General features: G+C 45.2%; 2 protein-coding genes across 5 annotated transcripts in view; one reads left to right on the top strand and one right to left on the bottom strand.

Moving 5' to 3' along the window:
• capn5b (calpain 5b) overlaps window positions 1-20698 on the top strand; it is a 32716-nt gene extending 12018 nt beyond the window's left edge. For 2 of the 4 annotated variants that reach the window (XM_069718827.1, XM_069718826.1), the window contains exons 3-14: window positions 5822-5953; window positions 11524-11732; window positions 12550-12742; window positions 13620-13813; window positions 15136-15213; window positions 15843-16038; window positions 16139-16261; window positions 16419-16615; window positions 17390-17511; window positions 17614-17676; window positions 18566-18702; window positions 19975-20698. In XM_069718827.1, coding sequence (XP_069574928.1) covers window positions 5822-5953; window positions 11524-11732; window positions 12550-12742; window positions 13620-13813; window positions 15136-15213; window positions 15843-16038; window positions 16139-16261; window positions 16419-16615; window positions 17390-17511; window positions 17614-17676; window positions 18566-18702; window positions 19975-20157 — 1827 coding nt within the window. In that variant the 3' untranslated portion in view covers window positions 20158-20698. The remainder of the gene's footprint in view (window positions 1-5821; window positions 5954-11523; window positions 11733-12549; window positions 12743-13619; window positions 13814-15135; window positions 15214-15842; window positions 16039-16138; window positions 16262-16418; window positions 16616-17389; window positions 17512-17613; window positions 17677-18565; window positions 18703-19974) is intronic. The other 2 variants (XM_069718828.1, XM_069718829.1) reach the window with 2 other exon arrangements.
• Window positions 9111-9599, bottom strand: ompb (olfactory marker protein b). Its single transcript, XM_069718833.1, has one exon. It carries the CDS (start codon window positions 9591-9593, stop codon window positions 9111-9113), a length of 483 nt encoding a protein of 160 aa, XP_069574934.1. The 5' UTR covers window positions 9594-9599.
• Window positions 20699-21180: the final 482 nt, after the last annotated feature.

Below are 21180 nucleotides of genomic sequence, written 5' to 3'. Positions count from 1 at the left end.
CACTCACTCACTCCGCGCAGCGTTTCTGCAGTCAAGGTTAAACATTTAGGTGTTTCTGACTCACAGCTTTGATTCATCTCTGCGTTCAGCATGATTTAAGTTTCCTACTCATTTGATTTTAAAACAAACACGGTGTATAATCCCACATGTAGGGCAGAGTCTCGGTTCATCTGGTCTGAGTACCGTTTTTATGGAAAAGCTTCCAACGTTCTCTGATTCTGGTTCGTGATGTTTTCTGTCAGTGATTCCAGCAGAACAACGAAGCGCTCCGTCGCACTCAGAAATACTCTTTTGTTCTTCTTCTCGCTTTTGTTTTCTCGCTAATTTTAATTTGCTGTGCAACTCAGCACTCTCTATTCAGATGTTTCACATTAAAAGCCTTCCACATGCAAAAATACAAAATAAATTTTAAAAAAAAAGGCTTTATCTGGTGAGCTTTTACTGTGAAACATTTGCAGGAAGTGGTTTTTTTTTATTTTATTTTTTTTTTATATAAAAACACAACAAATCAAAGACGAGAGACAATTAATGTCTGGAAACTAAATTTCATGAGTTTAATATGTTGTTTTACTCATGAAATGCTTTGGTAATGAACATTTTTATCAGTTTATCTTGTAAACATCTGGATTACAGACACACAAACTCATGAGTTAAGACACGTTGAAAACAGGAAGTGGACGGTAGCTAATTCAGTTTACTTTTAATGGGACAATTTACCGAAACGTAAATTAGCGAAAACCTTTAATATCTCCGTTGCTGCTGTCACTCTTCTCGTCAACGGTCCTTTCGGGACTTCCTGCTCTCCATGCAGTTGTTGTTGTTGTTGTTTTTTGTTGTTTTTTTAGCTTTATTTGGAAAACTAGCAAGAAAATGACAGTGGGACAAACCAATCACAAAGATCTCTTGTCACAACTTGATGGCTGAGGAGAAATGAGGGTCCTGAGGCCGGAGCAGTTGGGAGCCGCTGGCTGAGAGGAGCCTGACAGTCGCCTCCACTAATTGATGAAAACCACAGGGAGGCAGCCATTTTCCTTGTTGATCAGTGATGGACAAAAGAGCTTTCTTCCTCGTCTCTCGGGGGGTGTAGGTGTGTGTGTGTGGAGGGGGGGGGGGTTTCTGCTAACAGTGTTATTACTGGAAAAGCTCCACTTTAGGGGTTTTGAAAGAAGAAAGCTGTCTCAATAGAGCGTCTGTTGGACTGCTGAGTTCCTGGTAAACAATTTTTATTGAAAGAGGGAAAAACGGCCCGTAATAGTTTATGAGTTTCACGTTGTTGCTCACGGGGAGAATGCAACGACGCTGCGTTATTAGTGTCAGGGCGAAAAGCTTGCAGGCTTAAACCCCCTCAGAGGTTGTTGTGCTCGGTGTCTTCCCTGCTCGGATGCGTCCAGACAATATTTATGACGGTTATGAAGTCCCGGTGGCAGAGGAGCGTGCGAGCTAGAAGAGGAGGCTCAAATAAAAAAATGGACCTTCTTTCTCATGCTGTCCTTCTCCTCTTCTACAAATTAATGATTATTCATGCCTTAATTAGGCTGTGGGAGGAAAACTGGACAATATATATACTGTGAGACAAGACGAGGAGTTTTCATACCTTTTATTCAAATATTTATTCATTCATTTGTTGGGAACAAAAAGGCTACTTTCTATCTGTAATCCCCAGACAGATGGTACAATTGGCTCCATTAATGTATAAGCAAACAAACAAAACAAAACAAAAACCAAATAAAGATAAAACACAGTTATTAAAATGTAGTGGAGGCAACAGCCGGTGAAAAACATGAATAAAATTGACACGTTGCATCGGAGGCCGATATCGTTAATACAACCGAAATGATGTGACAGCAAGAAGCAACATTAAGCCAATAACGTTGACGTGTGCATATAGAAAGCAAACGGCTCACGAAGCACGCAACAAGGACCGCGTTAGGCGGCGTTAGGCGAGTCTGTCGACCGTGCAGCACGGAGACAAATAGAAAATAAAGCAAGCAATGCATAAAAATGAGAAACGACACCTGCACCAGACCGAGAGAGCTGCATACAAAACACGAACCGTAATGGACGAGAGATGCAACTACAGTTGGGGGGGGATCACTTGTGTTACTCTGGATGCTGAATTCCACTTTTTTTTTTTCACGCCGTGTCCGTGTGCACTCGAGGGGGGGCGGGGGAGGGGGGGTTGTGTGTGTTTTTGTATGCGTGGCTGATGAATGGTGCTGAGGAGGGCTATGAAGCCGGCTGAAAGGTTCTCAGTAGCAGGCTAAATGATTAGGCTGTGCTCAGCCACAATATTCACATAACTCCGGTGTCTGCAGGGCCCCGGCGCTGATCGATACTCTATTACTCTTCCACCGGAGCCGGTCCCTGGATGGCAGGCCACCACAGGGAGCCCCCATCACCCACCGCTCACACCCCACCGAATCGATGCCGCTGCGAACGGGGGGGGGGGGGGGGGGTGGAGGGCGGGGGAGAAGAAAACGTGATTGGATATCTTAACTGAGACACAGATGCAGCGGGGGAAAGACGTCCAAACATTGCTCGCCGTTATGTTGGACACGTTTCGGACAGGAAGCGCTCGAGTGGCGGTCTGTGTAAGGTGAGAGGAGACCGCCGGGCCTCCAGGGAGCTCTGCACTGGCTTCTGATTAAAAGTTTGCTTTTGCAGCAGTCAGCTTTGCAGAGTCAGCAAATCACTGACCTTGGTGGTGTCCTCTCTGTGTGTGTGTGTGTGTGTGTGTGTGTGTGTGTGTGTGTGTGTGTGTGTGTGTGTGTGTGTGTGTGTGTGTGTGTGTGTGTGTGTGTGTGTGTGTGTGTGTGTGTGTGTGTGTGTGTGTGTGTGTGTGTGTGTGTGTGTGTGTGTAAATGCTGTAATCATGTACATGCATATGAATTGTGAAGCTGTACGGTGGCTTTCTTTTTTGTCCCAGCCCATGTAGGACTGGATTTCCGGGCTATCGCAGTGCGAACCACACAGACAAAATACTTTCACAGTTACGTTCACACCTACGAGACATGTCGACATGACGGCTGTGGGAGGAAACCAGAGCTCTCGCAGCCAAAACAATATGCAGACTTCACACTGGCGGTTCCAGATGGGTTCTAACTGCTGATCCACTGCGATCAAATCTGTCCAAAATCATGAATATTTATTCACCCAAATTTGTTTATTGGTGGGTGGAATTGTCTCTAATCAAAGTCCACTTGCAAGAAAAAAAATATCTATATTTTTCACTTTCTCATTTCAAGAGTTGGGGATTGTATAGATTAGTAAAGTTTTTAATTTCATTATCAATTAATCCATAGATGATTTTTTAGACTAAATACTGAACCTGTAAAATAGTTTCTGAGCCCAAACTCGCATCTTCAAATTTCCAAACAGCAGCTGGAAACAGCAAAATGGAAGGAACCAGACGAGAGGGTGCAACGACCTCTCCGGCTTTTCTTTTTTTTACAGCTGAATATAATTTGTAGTGTCTTAAAACATGAGTGAGGACAGTGATAATGAGTTATGCATTTTTAGTCGTGATAAAACTGCAAAAAAAAAAAAAAAAAAAGAGTGATGGAGAATTTGGAGCCACCTATGGGTGCTTCAACAGAATGTCCAAGGGGGCTCAGGCAGATTTAAGACGGGAGATTTCCCCCGTTTTGTCCATATCGTCCATCTTTTTCCAAAACAGTTTACATTTTAGAAGAGTCTCCTGTAATATGCAGGAAAAAAAAAACTAGACTTACGCTCTAAAAACCGCCCGCTGGAAACTCGACAAGCCGAGTCACAGATCGACCGACTTTGGTGTTTTTCCAGCGGTGTGTACGTTGCAGGCGTAAACGCTCACAAAGCCGCCATGCTCGAACCCTGCAGCTCCCCTCTTTTACTTTTCTAACCCTAGTTGAGTGCTGCGAGTGTGTAAAGATAAAGAGCTGTTAAGTGGCGCTGCACTTTCCGCCATCTATTGAGTAATGGCCGAGGAGCCCATCGACCCGCCGCCGCCATAAAGCAAGCAGCAGAAAACAGACAGGCCGTTCACACCCGTAAGCACAGCTCCTGCAGGACGTAGTAAAAATTAAGTCCTTCCATATTTTATATTGAGCCGGTGTTAACGTTTGTATTAAAAATCGGATACTGGCCCGTCATGCAGATGATGGATATGATGCAGTTTGTTTGTCTTTTATTGAACTTTTATTGTGAAATCAATAGGTGATGATGTGACATTAACCTAAAATCTATTTCATGTATGGATGAATGAGTTCTACTACTAGTAGTCGTGGGAAGAGATGATCTTGAATAATATGTCTGAGGTTTTTTTTTCCCCCGAAGTGTTTGGCAGAAAAATTATCTTTTTCTTATTTTGTAAAATGTTTTATTAAAGTCACATTTTTAAATTGAAAGAAAGTCCATTTTCCTTTCATTCAGGAAAGGATGAAACAGTTTTTGGACAAATTGGTTTGTTTTTTTAGGATTCAGTCCTATGAGTAGGTGTTTCCCATGGCAACGGTTGACCCAAACTGGCATTGCTAGGAAACAAGCTGTCCAGTTGTTGCACTGTCTAGTCTATAAATTTCAAGATTTAGTTGTTGTTGTTTTTTTTATTCCCATCTTAACAAACACAGGTTACAGTCCCGTTACAGCTGGACCTTTACAGAACTACACATTAGGGGAGGCCTATTGTGCTGCTCCGTTAATATTTCACCTACAAAGTGGAACCTAGCAGGTTAGTTTAACTCGAAAAGTTTAATCTAATTACCCCCAAGAGACGCCCTCAAACATACCAGCCTAATATCTAATTAATAATGAGATCATTTACAGATGAACCACCAGAAAACGAATAAGAAGGAGAGCAAATAAAACCACAATAACTGGTGGAAAAAAAATCTATTGACTTTGTATTTGATGAGAGAAGTTGAATGGGAGTCTATGGAGCTGGAGGCTTTTTGGAGCCGACCTCCAGTGGCACTCTGTGGTATTGCAGTTTAAGGCACTTCTGCATTGTCCTCACTTGTTAGACCTGGAAGCTACGCCAACTTTTATATACAGTCTGTGACTACAACTTCAGCCAAAATAAAACAACACATAGATATTTATTTATTTTTTTTTTTTTTTTAAAAGGTGCAAATAGTTCTCGCTTTGTAGTCTCACCTCCTCTCATTTGTAACATATTTATGCTGAAGTGTGGCCGTTGTGCGGAGATAAAAGAGTACGGGGCAGCGCGTCTCTGTGAGTGGGTACTGTCGGCCACTCACAGCGTGTAGTAATCATCCCACGCAATATCACAGGGACCGCAGGGAACTTGGTTGTGTGTGTGTGTGTGTGTGTGCGTGTGCGTGTGCGCGTGCACGTGTGCGTGTGTGTGTGTGTGTGTGTTTGTAGGAGTCCAGTACAAATGCGACAGAGAAAGAGCTCGTCCTGCCGTAGTTAGCAGTAATAGAGGTCCGTCTGTGCACATTGTGGCAGTAAATGGAGCTTCACACACCAGCCACAGGAAATGGGTGGAACATGATGAATATGATACGTGTGTGCATTAGGACACACGGTCTCCTTCTGATTCACCAAATGGCCTCAATAACACCGTAATGACTTGAACTGTGGCTCGCGCACACACTTTGTTAAGCAAAGAGGCTTCCAGAGGCTTTTTACCCTCCAAAGAAACACAAAACACATCACATCTAGAACCTTTTTGCTCAAAAGGGAAATTTTAGCGTGAAGAAATATTAGTTTTAAGAACTTCGGAGGTTTAGTTTTGTGAATTTTGTGAGTTGTTTTTTCCCCCCGAATGTTAAGCGAGCACGTTGAGTTACCTGTGTTTTTTTGTGTCTGTGTTTGGTAGGAGCTGTGTGAGGACCCTCACCTCTTTGTTGACGGCATCAGCGCACACGATTTACATCAGGGGCAGCTGGGGAACTGCTGGTTCGTAGCGGCGTGCTCCAGCCTGGCGTCCAGAGAGTCTCTGTGGCAAAAAGTAAGTACGTGTACGGATGTTTGTCTGTCTGTTGGCACGTCTGTCTTCCCCTTCTTCTTCTTTCTTTGCCATATCGCCATTTGTGCTCAATGTTTGATGAGCCTTATATACGGTCCTTGCATCACCACTTTGACCTCGAAGACCTAAAAAAATAAAAAGGCTTTGGTTTGCCTCATGCCTTTTATCTATAAATTTATAACTCTATTAATATCTATAAAATCTACTCATTTTGTTGCCTTACATTTTTTTTTTTTTTACTCACCAAGAATAATTGGAACACACAACTCAACTCCCAGTCTTTATGTTGAGCTAAGCAGACCACGCCCTAACCCGTGACATAACACTATTTCTTTAAAGCAACACAACTGTAGACTGCAGCTGATGTTCAGTCGGTAGCTGACAATCTCATATTTTCCGGTGTTGCCAAACACACCGCGACCACTTTGGGTGACGGCGACATAACTGAGAGGTAATTGAAGGGAGTAGCAGCAGTTCCCTGCATTAAAGTAGCTATAATACATTTTGAAAACGGGACGCTACACGTGCTCAATTGTAAAATATGTCCTATTTTGCTTTAAAGTGGCCATTAGGAGCTGTTCTGAAAAGAGGTAAACACCAAAGTACTTATTACGGCACAGCGGCACCTCCATGGTCCCAGCAGACTCCATCAGTCAGGAGCCGCCTGATTGGTGGAGAGTAATGTGGAGTGTCTGTGGACAGGCTGGAAGCACTGAGGCTGGATGGATGTCCTGGGTTTTTTATTAGTGTGGTGTTTTTTTTTATTTCAAGTGGCTCAACCAGCCGACTCAGTTGGAGGGAGGCCAGTGTTGAAAGCATAGAGGAGTGAATACAAAGACAGAAATGACAGATAAATAAAATAAGCAGCCTGGTTTGTTCCATTCTATTCATACAATGATGGCATATACAGTAAACATACGTATTGTTAGACATTAAAAACATTAAAAATCTGGATCTGAACACCACAGTTAGTGTAATAAATTCAGTATCAGACCAAGCGTAGAAAAGTCCCAGTTATAGTTTGAACTCCAGTTGAATGGACAGAAAAGTCTTTTTCGCAGAACATTTGGATTTCACTGAACTTGACCTTTGACATTTCTTTAGATATAAAATATCAACATTTCATCATTTTACCTCATCAGACATTAATAAAGTCTTGTATTCATGGGCCCAGTTGTGACAGTAACTTTTGACCTTTGACCACCCAAAAATATGAATCACCTCATCGCTTGAGACCAAGTGAACGTTTGTGCCACATTTGAAGAAACTTCCTCGAGGCAGATATTCACGAGATCGGCACGAACAGACAACCGGAGAACATAAAACCCTGCGGCTGCGTCTGCAGGCATAGAGAGCATTTTTTTTTGTATTATTTGAAGCGTGCTGAGCTCCCCGGCTGGTTCTGTAGTTGTAGTTGTAGTTGTGTGTGTGTGTGTGTGTGTGTGTGTGTGTGTGTGTGTGTGTGTGTGTGTGTGTGTGTGTGTGTGTGTGTGTGTGTGTGTGTGTGTGTGTGTGTGTGTGTGTGTGTGTGTGTGTGTGTGTCAAGGATTATTCTGAAATATTCTTTGGCATCTGTCTTGACAGAGGAAACAAAGTGATTACTGAGGTTTAATAGGATTTGAAACGAGATGCCTCGGCCTGTTGTGGCGAGGCGCGGGACTGTGACAGGCTGCTCTGCGTACGGGCGGGTTTACACAGCGTCCTCCTGTTTACTAAAGATCTGTTTCATTTCACACACAGAGTCCCACAAAATCTCACTGAGTACCTTCTTTCAGCGCCGTCATATTTGCTGCAAAATTCCCCCCTTTTTTTGTGTGTTTTTGACATTTTCGGCTAAAGATTTTATTCTTGATTTATTTAATTTTTTTTTTTTCATTTTTAAACCTTTTTCCTAAACCTTTCACGTTTCTTTCGCTGTCTGGCTCTTGTAAGGTGGGAGAGTCGAGGTACGCTCGCTAAAAGCAGCCTTTTGTCTTCGGAGATGATCATTTGTTCAGTCTCCCATTAAGCCACCAGCTTCCCTTCCTGTGAAAGCAAAACAAGTAATTGTCCAAGTCTCCGAGGAGAAAGACGCGTCTCTCCAGCGAGACCGGAGCGCTGCGACATCAGAACATTTCGGGTTGCTTTTGTACGAGTTAATTACCTGCTGAAATCTCTTGCCTTTCATTTAGTTCCAGAGTTGTTGTAACTTTTGATTTTTATCTCCTCTTACATCCGTGTTCAAACTAAAAGCATCTCTTCACAGTAAGAAGATTTTACCCCCCAAAAACCTGCTCCGGTGGTTTAAGTAAAAGGACACATACCAATGAGGACACTCGATATACATTTATATTCATGCATTCAAGACTGAGGGCGAGATCTATTTAATTGAGGCTCCTGAGAATGCGCCGCGTCTGACTTTTTTGTTTTTTTTTGTTTGTTTTGTTTTTCTCAGAGAAAATGGAGGTTCGGCCTCTTAATGGTTTGATGGTCCGGATGGCAACTTAGTTACAAGCTTCACACCGACAAGAAACAAAGTCTAAATTCCTCCTGACATCCCCGTTATTTTCTTTTCTCTCACACTTCTCAGGCAATTGTCTCGTCACACTTCCAGTCACTGTTTGATCCCCCGTGGCAGTGTAAAGCCTGCAGGAGGAGGAGGAGGAGGAGGAGGAGGAGGAGGGAGGAGGAGGAGGAGGAAGGAGGAGGAGAGATGAAACCCACATGCCTCCCCTCTCTTGTTTGTCAGGGTCACCATGCGAAGACAGAGATAGATGAGGCAGCAGGAACCTGTTCCCTCTGTCCGTCCGCTGGGGAACACTTCGCGCCCACACACACACACACACACACACACACACACACACACACACACACACACACACACACACACACACACACACACACACACACACACACACGTACGTTGTCTCCATGCATTATCTCATGTGGGACTCAAGTCTCACCAAACCCTCCAGGCCTGGCTGTTTGTCAGACAGGAGCAGAGGGAGGAGAAAATGCAGAAGCGTTTTTTGGGGTTTATTAGATTTATTAGGATTTTAGCTGTATTTTTCTGCCCAACATGTAAGAATATCAAGCAGGTAAAGAAGGAAGAGGAAAAAGAAAAAGAGTTTGTAGCACTCATCCATCCAACTTCTTCATCTCAGCTGTCCGCCACGAAGGTGATGGAGCAGTCGACCGTCTGAGGGCCGCAGCCTTCCTGGAACTCAAACAGGAAGTACATTACCTTCCTTACCTTCGCCAGCTCTGCGATCCTCTCCCCGAACTCGTGCGCGTCCGCGTCGTAGCACTGCGCGGCCGCGTCGGCAGACGCGCCTGGCGCCCTCCAGAAGACGCCGGCGGGCTCCAGCAGCTGCCGGGTCATCAGGTTGGTGAGGTCGGGCGTCCAGAGCTGCGAGGTGGCCGTGACGGTGAGGCGGCCGGCCTCGGCCAGACGCGGCGTCCAGTGCGAGAAGCGGAGGGACTGCTCGGAGAAGTCCAGCCGGTACACGGCCTCGTTGGCCCGCAGCAGCCGCTCGCCGTCCTGCCTCTTCTGGCCGCGCTGCTGCAGGGACTGAACCCGCAGGCGCATCACCTCCGTCAGCTGGCTGTCCAGCCGGAAGGGCAGCTCCAACTCTCCGGACATGCTCGGGACGGCACTCCTCCGGCAGGCCTGAGAGGTCGATACCGACTGCGGGGCGGCGGGATTAGATCGGCGGCTACGTCTTCGCTCGGCGTCTTCGCTCTCCGTCTGTCCGCCGACTCTCCGCAGGCTGTTTGTGTGCTCGTCTGATGGGAGAGGGGCGGGCCTCGCCTCGCCTCGCCTCGCCTCGCCTCGCCTCGCACAGAAAACAACATCTGATGACATGTGCAGCCGCGGCGCAGGGCTCGTCCCCGGGGAGCTGAGCGGAGAACTGTTCGTCACACATTTGTTTGTCTCCGTGTTGTTCCTGGTTACAGATCCTCCGCTCGCGTATGTTTAGCGCACAAACTGTCATCGAGATTTCAGGAGCTCTCATGAGTGACGATGCAAATTTGAACACCAGAGCTGTTTTGTACGAGCGAGGTAGTCCCTTGAATTTATCAGGTGCGCCGGAGGGGAAGGGAAACCTCTTTCGTCCTCTCGGGGTGGGTTTGGACGGACAGCAGGGGACGCCTTCTGTTTGTGTTTCTGGTCGGTCGTCAGGTCAACCACCCACCGGGGTTCAGTCGCTGCACGGCCTCGCCGGGCCCGGGAGGAAAGCTGAGATAGATGGAGCCTCCCTCGCTACCACAGAGTGTAAGCAGGAGCGAGGTGGAGTGCAGGAGAGGCCGTCTCCCGGAGGATTATTAAATGACTCCGAGGTTTCTGTGGTGCAGTGCTTTGTTTTGTGTTTTTCTCTCCTCTTCTCCTCGTTTTAAAGGAGCTGTTGCTCCTCCACAGAGCCGGTGGGGCCAGATTCTCTCCATCAGCACAGTGTCACCTCCCGCCGAGGGCTTTGACAGGAACTGCTGTTCAGTTAGCGCACCTTGACATCTCCAAGGACGCCCGCTGGAACACTGTCAGTTCATTCACTCGCGGCCTCGCTCGCTGCGTCGGGGTTTTATTTGTATTTATTTTTTTATCGCAGGTCCGTATTTATTCTGCTGGAGGCTTCAAAGGTGTCCTGTTAGTAGGTCAATGCTGCGGTGGGTCCTCCGTCATTACACTGAGGGATGGATGGATGGATGGATGGATGGATGGATGGATGGGTGGGTGGGTGGGTGGGTGTGTAGATGGATGAGTACTGTCATTGTTGTTCACAGCAGGAAGTTGTTTTCAACTAAAAACTTTTAATTTAGTATTTAAAAGTATATATTTTTTTTTCTGAGAATTGCAGGAGACCAAAGTGGAGCTAAAAGGAGATCTGAGGAATCTTCAAATCTGACAAAAACGATAAACCGCACTCAGCAGCCGTCCCTACAACTAGTGTGTGTTAAACAGTTCTAAATCCTGCGCTGAAGGTAAACAACAATATAATATAAGTAAACATTAACAAACAGTTAACTGGGACGAGGACGAGTTAACATCAGACTGGTGATCGACCAGGACAGTCGGTTTAAATCACAGCCGGACGGCTTTTTATAGTCGATCACACGTTACCGAGTCATTTCTGATATTTCTGTTTGCTTTGAGGTTTTAGGTGAATCGGTTGGTTGTATTTTGTTACTTCAATCGTCAAAATAATAACTACAGTTAACAAAATGGAGGCTGAGTTAGAGAGGTGTTACAGGACCTCAGTAAATAGAGGCAGCTGAAACACACACACACACACACACACACACACACACACACACACACACACACACACACACACACACACACACACACACTCTCCCACTCAGCAGTCGAACAGTTATTACCTCTCTCACATGTCCTATTACAGCTGGATTCATGACTGAGAACCGAGGTTATAAATTTGTCCCCTAATCCTACGTCCGCCGTCTCTCTCTGTCTCTCCACCTTCACATTATTTACACTTCACGGACCAGCAGCTGTTTGTTTGGCTTACCTGCTCCTCCTCCTCCTCCTCCTCCTCCTCCTCCTCCTCTTGCAGGTCATTCCCGACTGGAAGGAGCAGGAGTGGGACACGGAGAAGCCAGAGTCCTACACCGGGATTTTCCACTTTCGTTTCTGGCGCTTCGGCGAGTGGGTGGACGTGGTGATCGACGACCGGCTGCCGACGGTGGACAACCAGCTGGTCTACTGCCACTCCAACGACAGCAACGAGTTCTGGAGCGCGCTGGTGGAGAAGGCCTACGCCAAGTCAGTACCGCTGCCAACGACTTCTACACACACAGTTCTGGACGGGAGACAGAGAACTCCTGAAAAAGTTTAGACTTTGTTTACAAAAGTAGAAATAACTAAACTGTAATATTTAGTTACAAAGTCAGCATGCAGTGAATAAACTCGTCTTTTTTAAGCATTCAAGTTGAGGATATTACGCGTAAACATTACGGCTGCAGCTAATACTCATTTGTTTTTATTCGTTAATCTTATTTTTGATTTTCTGATTGATTGTTTTTGTCCATAAAATATTCAGAAGGTATTCGGTTCATCGTGAAACACTGAGAGAAACAGAAGGTCTTCACGTCCGAGAAGCTGCAACCAGCCGCTGTTTTGCAGTTTTTACTGATGCGCAGTAATTTATGATGTAAATGTTGTTTTTCATATCTGCACCTCCCTACTCATCCAATGTATAACAACCACTCCCACAACACCAGAGGAAGTCTAACAAATATTATTCCCTGGTAGATTTCAACGATATTTTTGGATAAATATTTTTTTTACATAGATAAACCAAGTTGAGATGAGCTTTAAATCAGATTTTAAACTTAAATTGTAGTTTAATAATTTGTAGTTGTACAAATGTTTGATGTTTTTGTTTGTCCGTGTTTTGTCACTCTTGCTTTCTTATATAATCTGCGATCTCGTACTGCAATAGAGGAGCTCGATGGAAATAAACCATAAGATCAGCCTGTCATGTATGTTTTAAATCCTTATCGCTGCAGCTGCAATGAACACAACCGCGCTTGTCCTCCTCCTTTTCCTCTTCCTCCTCCTCCTCCTCCTCCTCCTGCAGAGTCTACGGCTGCTACGAGGCTCTGGACGGCGGGAACACGGCCGACGCGCTGGTGGATTTTACCGGCGGCGTTTCCGAGCCCGTGGACCTGCTGGAGGGTCAGATGGCCACCGACGAGGTGGCACGCAACCAGCTGTTCGAAAGAGTCCTCAAAGTTCACAACAGAGACGGCCTGATCAGCTGCTCCATCAGGGTGAGTCCGCAGACGTCCTGATTTCAGATCAGAAACCCGACGGCTGAGGTCCGGATTCGGTTCAGTTTCCCTCTTTAAAGGTTTAGTTTGATTCTCTGTTCGTTACGGATGAAGATGTGGCAGACTTTCTGCTGTCGGAGTAGAGACGCCTTTAGACGAATGTCTGAGTTTATTACGTGTCTCTCTGCGAGATGGCTCTAATGAAACATCAGTCTGCGGCAGGTTGTACGATATTAATGAGGAATGTCAGGTTGTGCGATGAACGCCTGCTGAATCGGAGCGCTGCGATGCGTCAGATCAATCTGTGCTGCTTTTACGATGTGTTTGAAAACTAAAATACGTTTGAGTTTGTTTTTTTTTGCTTTGGCAGAGTCTGACAAACGTTTTTTTTTTGCTTTTGCCTCCATTATTCAGGTGTTTGTGTGTTTTTTCCTGAAACATCTGCATTTTCATAATTTCCCAGGAAGCTGTTTTATTCTCCTCCTTCCTGTCTGATTTACTTCAGTCCTTTTTTTTTTTTACTGCTACCTTTTATTTATCATCATAGTTTACATTCTGACACCCGGATGTGTGTCTCTGTGACATCTACATCAAACCAAATAACTTTTAAAACAATGTTTATTCTGCAAAAACTACATATTCCACTGCCAAAATGGTGAACTGTCATCCTGCTGGTCAATTATACAAACAGCACTACAACAACAAGTCAAATTTCCACATTTAGTTGGCTTGTTTGCGACGAGTCATAAATGTTGTTGGTAAAAGTCCCAGAGGGAGAGACCCTCCTCACTAACAGACGACTTTTGTCCACCTTTTATTCTTGAGCTCTGCAGAAGCGTCTCCGTTTGTAACCTCTGAAACCTCCTCTGTTGCCCAGGCGACCACGCTGGAAGACATGGAGGCGCGGCTGGACTGCGGTTTGGTGAAAGGCCACGCCTACGCCGTGACGGACGTGCGGAAAGTGCGGCTGGGTCACGGGCTCCTCGCCTTCTTCAAGTCGGAGAAGCTGCAGATGATCCGCATGAGGAACCCCTGGGGGGAGAAGGAGTGGAGCGGGCCCTGGAGCGACAGGTAACCCGCAACGCCGCCACCTGCAGGCCGCGGATGAAAACCACCGCAGCGCTTCGACCGTCGTCTTCATCCGTCGTTTTCTGATAGCGCGCGGTTTGTGGAAACGTTTCCAGAAGGACACGAACGACATAATCGTCCTGTGAAAGGTGACCTTGTTTGAACCAATTTGAACCAATTTCCTGAATTTGATTTTTAAAAATGTCGCCGCGGGCCGGTGTCCTCGGCCTCTCAAAGTCTGACACACAAGAGGCTGCCCCGTGATGAATGAGCAAACGGCAAAGACCAGTCCGTGTATAATGCCCGTGACGTCGACAAGACAGCAGCACGATGGGAAATGTCATGTAGACGATGAAAAATGGAAATGCAATCAAGCTAATGGGCCACAGAGCGAACAAGGACGACTGAATCTCGTTTGTCGGTGCAGCTCTCAGATATCCTTCAGAAACTTCTTTTTTCTTCTGCTTTTACGCTGCACTGCACTTCTTACGGGAAAAGATAAAAAAAACCCGTTCGCTCGCAGGCTCCGTGAAACAAACAGGGCGAAGGTGGTGAAGCTGGGATAATAACAGAGGCTGCATTATTAATGTGGCCGAAAAAGACAGACAGATGTTAAAGAGACGAGAGTCATTCGCTCACTGTCGTTGAATAATTCATTCACGGTTTGATAAAAAGCGTCGCTGTAAATGGAGGCTGACAGACTGTGGAGGCGTTCGGCGGTGAATCATAAACGGAGACGTAAACACGGGAGCCAACGCGTCCGGTAAACGTCTGTGTTTCCTCTGAGCAGCCGACCTCGATGTTTAGGTATGATTCACCGTAACGGTTTGTTTTCCTACCGCAGCGCTCCTCGGGGACACGATTTATGTGTCTGAGCTGGATTTTACAATCATCATTAAAAGATTTTACTGTCAAATGTCCTCCTATTGATAATTAGAATATATTTTACATGTTTGCCATTTTCGCATCCTGAAATATTCCAAAATTACTCTATCCTTAATTTAAAGTGCCAAAATGCTCATTTAAATTGGTGTTTATAAGGATTGATAATTGATGAAACATTTTTTTTTTAATTAAAAGTCATTGCAGGCTTTAATCCTCATAAAAAAAAAAAAGACAAATGCTATGATCCTGTTGTTAGTTCAGATAAAGGCTCGTTGAAATGACCTCGACTGTGAAGAGTTCACATGGTAAATTCACCTCTCACTGAAACGACATCAAATGTACGTAATAAAACAAGGAATTAAAATTAAAGCTCTGCCTCTGATATAAACTTGTTTTGAGTAAACGTTTTTTGTCGTTGTTGTTGTTGTTGTTGACTGCAGCTCGGAGGAGTGGAACAAAGTGAGCAAGAGTGAGCGAGAGAAGCTGGGCGTCACCGTGCAGGACGACGGAGAGTTCTGGTGAGAAGCACAAAACCTTCTGACGAGCTTTGGCGGCTGGTTAGCTGAGCTTAGCTTAGCATGAAGCCTAAAGACGCTGTTAGGCAGCTCACCTGGTGCTCTGGAGAACAATAAGCAACCTTTTTTTTTTCTTTTTTAAAGAGGAAACAAGCTGATTGACTAATGGAGAAAATAATCAACAGATTCATTGATAATGAAAATAATCGTTAATCTCTGCACCAGTTTGTTTTGTCTGCACAAAAGAAACAAAAACAACAACTTGTGTGCTTTTATACATGGAGGTTATGTGCCAGAGTATTTCAAAGGAAGTCAGTGGATATGATTAAAAATCCAGTTTTCACAAAGACGTCAAAGAGGGTTTTCCACACGATAGTATGAATATTAACATATAAATGATGCTGTTGTTTTTGCAACGGCCACATTGGTCAGAATTGAATGTCACTGCATGTCAGCACCATCTATCCTCGTCTCCCTGTAACATGTAACCAACCGTTTGCTCTGTTCCTGGTCTCGTTTCCTCCGTTTTGTTTTTTTTACCTGTTCAAGGTCTTCTTCTTTCGAGCTTTTTCCCTCTAGTTGGTATCCACTCTCTCCGCTCTCTTCTCTCCTCTTCTCCTGCCTTCCTGCAGGATGACGTTCGACGACTTCTGCCAGTACTTCACCGACCTGATCCTGTGCCGCCTCATCAACACCTCCTACCTGAGCATCCACAAGACCTGGGAGGAGGAGGTGATGAGGGGCTCCTGGGTCCACCGCCAGGACCCGCTGCGCAACCGGTCCGGAGGCTGCATCAACCACAAGGCCACCTTCCTGCAGAACCCCCAGGTCGGTGCCGGGGAGGGCGGGGGGAGAGGGCGGGGCTTAGAGGTGTGTCATCGGTTCTCCGGAGTGTGTGTGATACGAGTTCTTCTTTCTCTCTGCTCAGTACGTGTTTGACGTGAAGAAGGTGGAGGACGAGGTGCTGATCTGCCTGCAGCAGAAAGAGAAGAGAGCCACACCCAAAGAGGGCAAAGGGGAAAACCTGGCGATAGGCTTCGATATTCACCGGGTAGAAACACACACACACACACACACACACACACACACACACACACACACACACACACACACACACACACACACACACACACACACACACACACACGCACGAGTCTCCTCACACGTACTCGGACGAACTTCTGCTGCGACGTCTTCTCGTCCTGCAGGTGGAGCTCAATCGGAAGTACCGTATGCACTCGGCCCAGCAGAAAGTAGCGGGCTCCATCTACATCAACTCGCGCTGCGTCTTCCTCAGGAAGGAGCTGAAGGAGGGCCGCTACGTCATCATTCCCACGACCTTTGACCCCGGGCAGCAGGGCGACTTCCTGCTCCGTGTCTTCACTGATGTGCCTTCAGACTGCAAGTAAATGTGTGATTGAAAAAGTTGAATGGTTTTATTAGCCGGGTTTGCATTCGTAATAAGATACTCAAGACCATCCGGCGTTCATTTAAGCTGCGGGAAGAGGTTTGCTTTTATTTCTTTGATATTGAATGTGTGGATAGAAACACTCTGCAGGTTTATTTGCAGAATTTCTAGTTCGCTTCGTGTGTTTTCTGACTAATTTAGCTCTGAAAGTGCATTCGGTTCAGGAGTTAGACGTGTTCAACAAGTTAAACGTTCATAAAGAGGATTTATTATTGACATCTGAGCAGAGAGCTTAAAGGTCCCGGAGTTAGTTTAGTACAACTAAAAATAAAAGCGTCGAGGGAATTAAATATTGACGTTACTGTTCCTTCATCTGATAGTTACCTTCAACTTAGCGTCTTGTCAACGGGAGGGAACAGGGCACAAATATTGAACATCCGAATAGTCGTTATAATCTACAAAATCGATTCGTGTTTGCGAATATTCGATTAAAAAATTGAAATAATTTCGATCGAATTTCAAATAGTAGTTTTGTTTGAAATGCCCGTCCGTGGCTTTGATTCATTAGAAGAGGATGAATTCCTGTGAAACATCCGGTTCCACATGAAACGGGAAGATATCGTTAGATGACTTCTCACCTGTGAAATGGTTTTGTTTTTTTCCCCCTTTTGCCTGGTTTTTAACATTTCCGTTATTAGAAAAGCAACCCGAGAGTCTGTCATTTCCTACCGTTTCGGATGCGTTTATATCTCGGCGCCGTCTCGTCCTCAGAGAGCTGACTCTGGACGAGCCCCCTCAGACGTGCTGGACGGGGATGTGTGGCTACCCTCAGCTGGTCACTCAGGTCTATGTACTGAACGCCGAGGGTCTGCAGGGGCAGGACTCCAACGGAGGTAGGAAGCACCTTCGCTGCAGCTCCATCCCTTCGCTTGACTTTTGAGTCCTTGTGCATTGTATTTACACGTTAACGATCCTGTTGTTCATGTGTTGTAAAGAACTGTGTAAACCCACAGAGCTGCACTGCCTCAATCCCTCAAAGAAAAGACTCCTGAGCAAAGGTACCACAGCACCACCTGCTGCAATAGTTCGGTTGTTTAGTTCCCGTCTGTAGTATCTGTGTGTGCACTAACTGCTTTATAAGTCACTCATCTTTCTTTGAAAGCATCTGTGTGTAATTGTTTCTTATTATTCTGATGCTGTAATTTAAAGAACAAATTCACAATTTCATGAAAATCGGTGCAGTATTTGCAGTGCCGACCGCCTCAGTGTCCACAGGATGGCGGCAAAGTCAGAAATTCTCATGTTCTCCACATAGCAGCTTTGATACTGTTTGTTTGCACTGAGCAAAAGAAGAACTCGAAGCTTTTACTTAAAATAATACACAAAACAATACAAAGAGAACAATGTAAATATTCTCCAAATCAAGTTAAAGTCCTTCTTTTAAATCCTCAGTAAAAGTATAAAAAAGTAAAATGGTGCAAAATGTGCAATATGTCAGATATTCTGTATAGTTTTTTTGATAAATATTTTGTATTATTTTCAAATTGACAGAAATTGGTAACAAAACAAAATACAAGTAACAAAAATAGTTAAAAATTACAATACCATAAATAACAAAAACATAAACAAGTCCATCTCTCACACTTTTTGATTCTTTCCCTGTTGTTTTGTTAGTCGTTTGCTTTTTAGTTCTGCATTTTATTTATTTTTTATCATTTTATAGACCAAATGATTAATCAGCTAAATGGAGAAAATAATTCCGTAGATTAATCAACGACAGTAACTGTACAGTGCTTTGTGTTTTGGAGATGAACTCTTCACCGACCTGTAAACTGTGACGTAAACACCACGTATACACGCAAGATTCATGCATGATGTATTCACGTTCAGACGTCGCTCCTCCCCCTCCCCACTTCACCCCTCCCCTCCCGCCCCCCTCCTCCACAGCCGTGGATCCCTACGTGATCATCACCTGTGAAGGAGAGAGGGTTCGCTCACCCGTTCACAAGGACACTCGGTGCCCAAACTTCGACATCAAAGGCCTGTTCTACCGCAAGAAGCCCAAAGAAGGCATCCACATCGAGGTGAGCTGTCACTCTGCAGCCGCACACAAAAAAAACTAAAACGTCTTAACTACATGTTCACGAAGGCTTCGACGTGCCTCCAAAATACAGATATTGTGTTTTTAACGTAAAACCAAATCGTCTGTAGCGAGAGAAAAAAATGACAGACACTCCTCTCCAAAAAAAATAAAAGGCTGAGCTGACGTTAAAATGTACGAGCCTGGTTGCACTGACACCGATCCACACTCCCTGCAGCCGCAGGACGTCTTTATTTCTGGATTATTGCTCGGGACGAACATCGAAAGCATTTCTGAAACGTTGTGCATTATTAATGACCTCTGGTGGCGTCCAGATGATTCACATCTTTTTATTTATTTTTGTATCTGTATCCTTGTATTCAGGCTGCAGACTTCACAAACCGAGTCTCGAGATTTCAAAACTAACTGACGGAAACGAAGTCAAAGTTTTATACTGAAAATGTTGGAGCAGACACAAGTTTGGCTTCCTCTTCCTCTTCCATCCTAAATGTCTACTGTCATGCACGCAACTGAAATGAAGGATATTTGTACATTTGTAGATGTGTTTGAAAAAGGTCAAAGTAAAAAAACAAGAACAGTATAAGAAAAGCAGATGACAGATGGCCGACTGTCACTCAACGCTCGTCCTCATTTTTGAACCATAATTCTCACCTTCCTTTTTGCTCCACTTCGTCTTCGTCATCTCTCTTTATGTCTCACGAGAGCGAGGCCGTCGAGGAAATTTGCAGAACATCCGCAACCAATCGGTTTCAGGCTCGGCATCAGTAACACGTGTCGGCCGGTGTGCTCGTTAGGGGAAATAATAACGGAAATATGATGTCGCATTTACTTAATCACAGCTGTGAAATGTTATGATTTGTAACATGGTGAAAAAAAAAAAAAAAAAAAAAAAAGGAGCGACTCGCAGATTTCAGCGTGACCGTTCGTTTCGTTGCGTTTCAGAAGAGAAGCGACGTTTTGTTTTTTTATAATTTATTTCAAACTTCCTCACAAAAACCTAATTCTGTAGAAGATAATTCTTTCTGAACGTTGCCGTGAAAGAGGTTCAACAATTTGTACTTATTCAGAAACTTCTGTCCTTCAACTCTTCAGTGTTTTATCTTCTATCAAACTTCTATTCTCTCCAGTGGGTTTTCCTCTTTATGCTTATCGCCTTTTTGTCTTTTCTCTCCTCTCTTTCTTTTCTTTTTCTTCTTTTTTCATCTTCTCTCTCTTTGGGATCCTCCCCCGCCTTCCTCCCACGAGCGGCCAACAGATCTACAACAAGAACATGATCGTGGACACCTTCCTGGGTCAGGTGATCTTGTTCAGCGACCCCAACGAGCGGCAGGAGCAGCACACGCTCCACCTGCGCGACAAGGGCAGCCGGCAGGACAACGACCTCCCGGGCACGCTCACTGTGCGCCTCGTCACCTCCACCGCGCTCACCGACATCTGACGCGGCCGCTCGCGCGCTCGTAGCGATCGTCTGCTCGCGGCGGCGTCCCGATCGTTCGCGCCTCCACCGCTTTTCATCTTTCAGCCGCCACGGGAGCTCGCCGTGTCTCGTTTCTGCCGCTTGCGCTCTCTTTGTGTCTCTCGTGGGGTTTTTTTCTTTGGGATTTTTTTTTTTCCCGTTTTTTTTTTTTTTTTTTCTTTCTTTCGCTTCAGCCTTTAATTTCGGCTTCGTTAGATGAGCCGCATCTCATATTTCTTGGATTGGAAAAGTGTCCGCAGACGATATATTTGGAGTTGGAATTTTCTTTGCACACATTCCTGCTCAGAGCGCCAGAGATTTGCTCTTTTACTTTTTACTCTTTTTTTTTTTTTTTTTGTCAATTTCTGCTTATTGTTACATTCAGACACACAAATGCACATACATACATATATGCAGACATTTCTGCACTCTTCATGCATGTGCCAATGTTTCCAAGGGCTATGCATTGCCTTAAGGCTGAGTCTGTCCCTCCACTTTGAGGAGACAGGGGGGGCAGGTGGGGGGTGGGGGGTGGAGGGTTATGTTAAATTCTTTGTGTGTAGCTACTTCTTCAGCTGTTTCTTTTGTCTGCATCACACTCTGCTTTTTTTTTTTTTTTTTTCCTGTCAGCCTCTGTCTCCTATACGCTGACGTGATGTGGGAATCTTTTCTTACGCGTTGGATTGAATCCTCCGACCCGCTCGGCCCACACAGACACCTCAAGTCCTCAGCAGTTCGCCGGTGCTTTCTGAGAGCATGCAGCACTGTCTTGTCACTTTTTACTGTGGATGGACTTTTACAAAAGAAAAAGCCAACAGCAGCTATTCTCTCCCTCGACTTGAGAGCTTTTCTGTGTTGTTCTGCGAGCGCGCTCATGTGTGAAGTCTTGCCTCCCGTCTTCCATCACTGGCATCGTTCGAAACTCCCCGAGATGCTTTCCGCCGGCTGCTATGGACGATCTCTAAAACTGCATGGCTTAAAAAAAACAAAAAAAACTAAACTCTC

Source organism: Brachyistius frenatus, unplaced genomic scaffold (assembly GCF_029030835.1).
Source record: "Brachyistius frenatus isolate BFR_SWC_R1_liver_20210118 unplaced genomic scaffold, ASM2903083v1 Contig_200, whole genome shotgun sequence".
NCBI lineage: Eukaryota > Metazoa > Chordata > Actinopteri > Embiotocidae > Brachyistius > Brachyistius frenatus.
The sequence above is the reverse complement of the archived record's forward strand: the minus strand, read 5'-3'. Positions and strand labels throughout refer to the sequence as shown.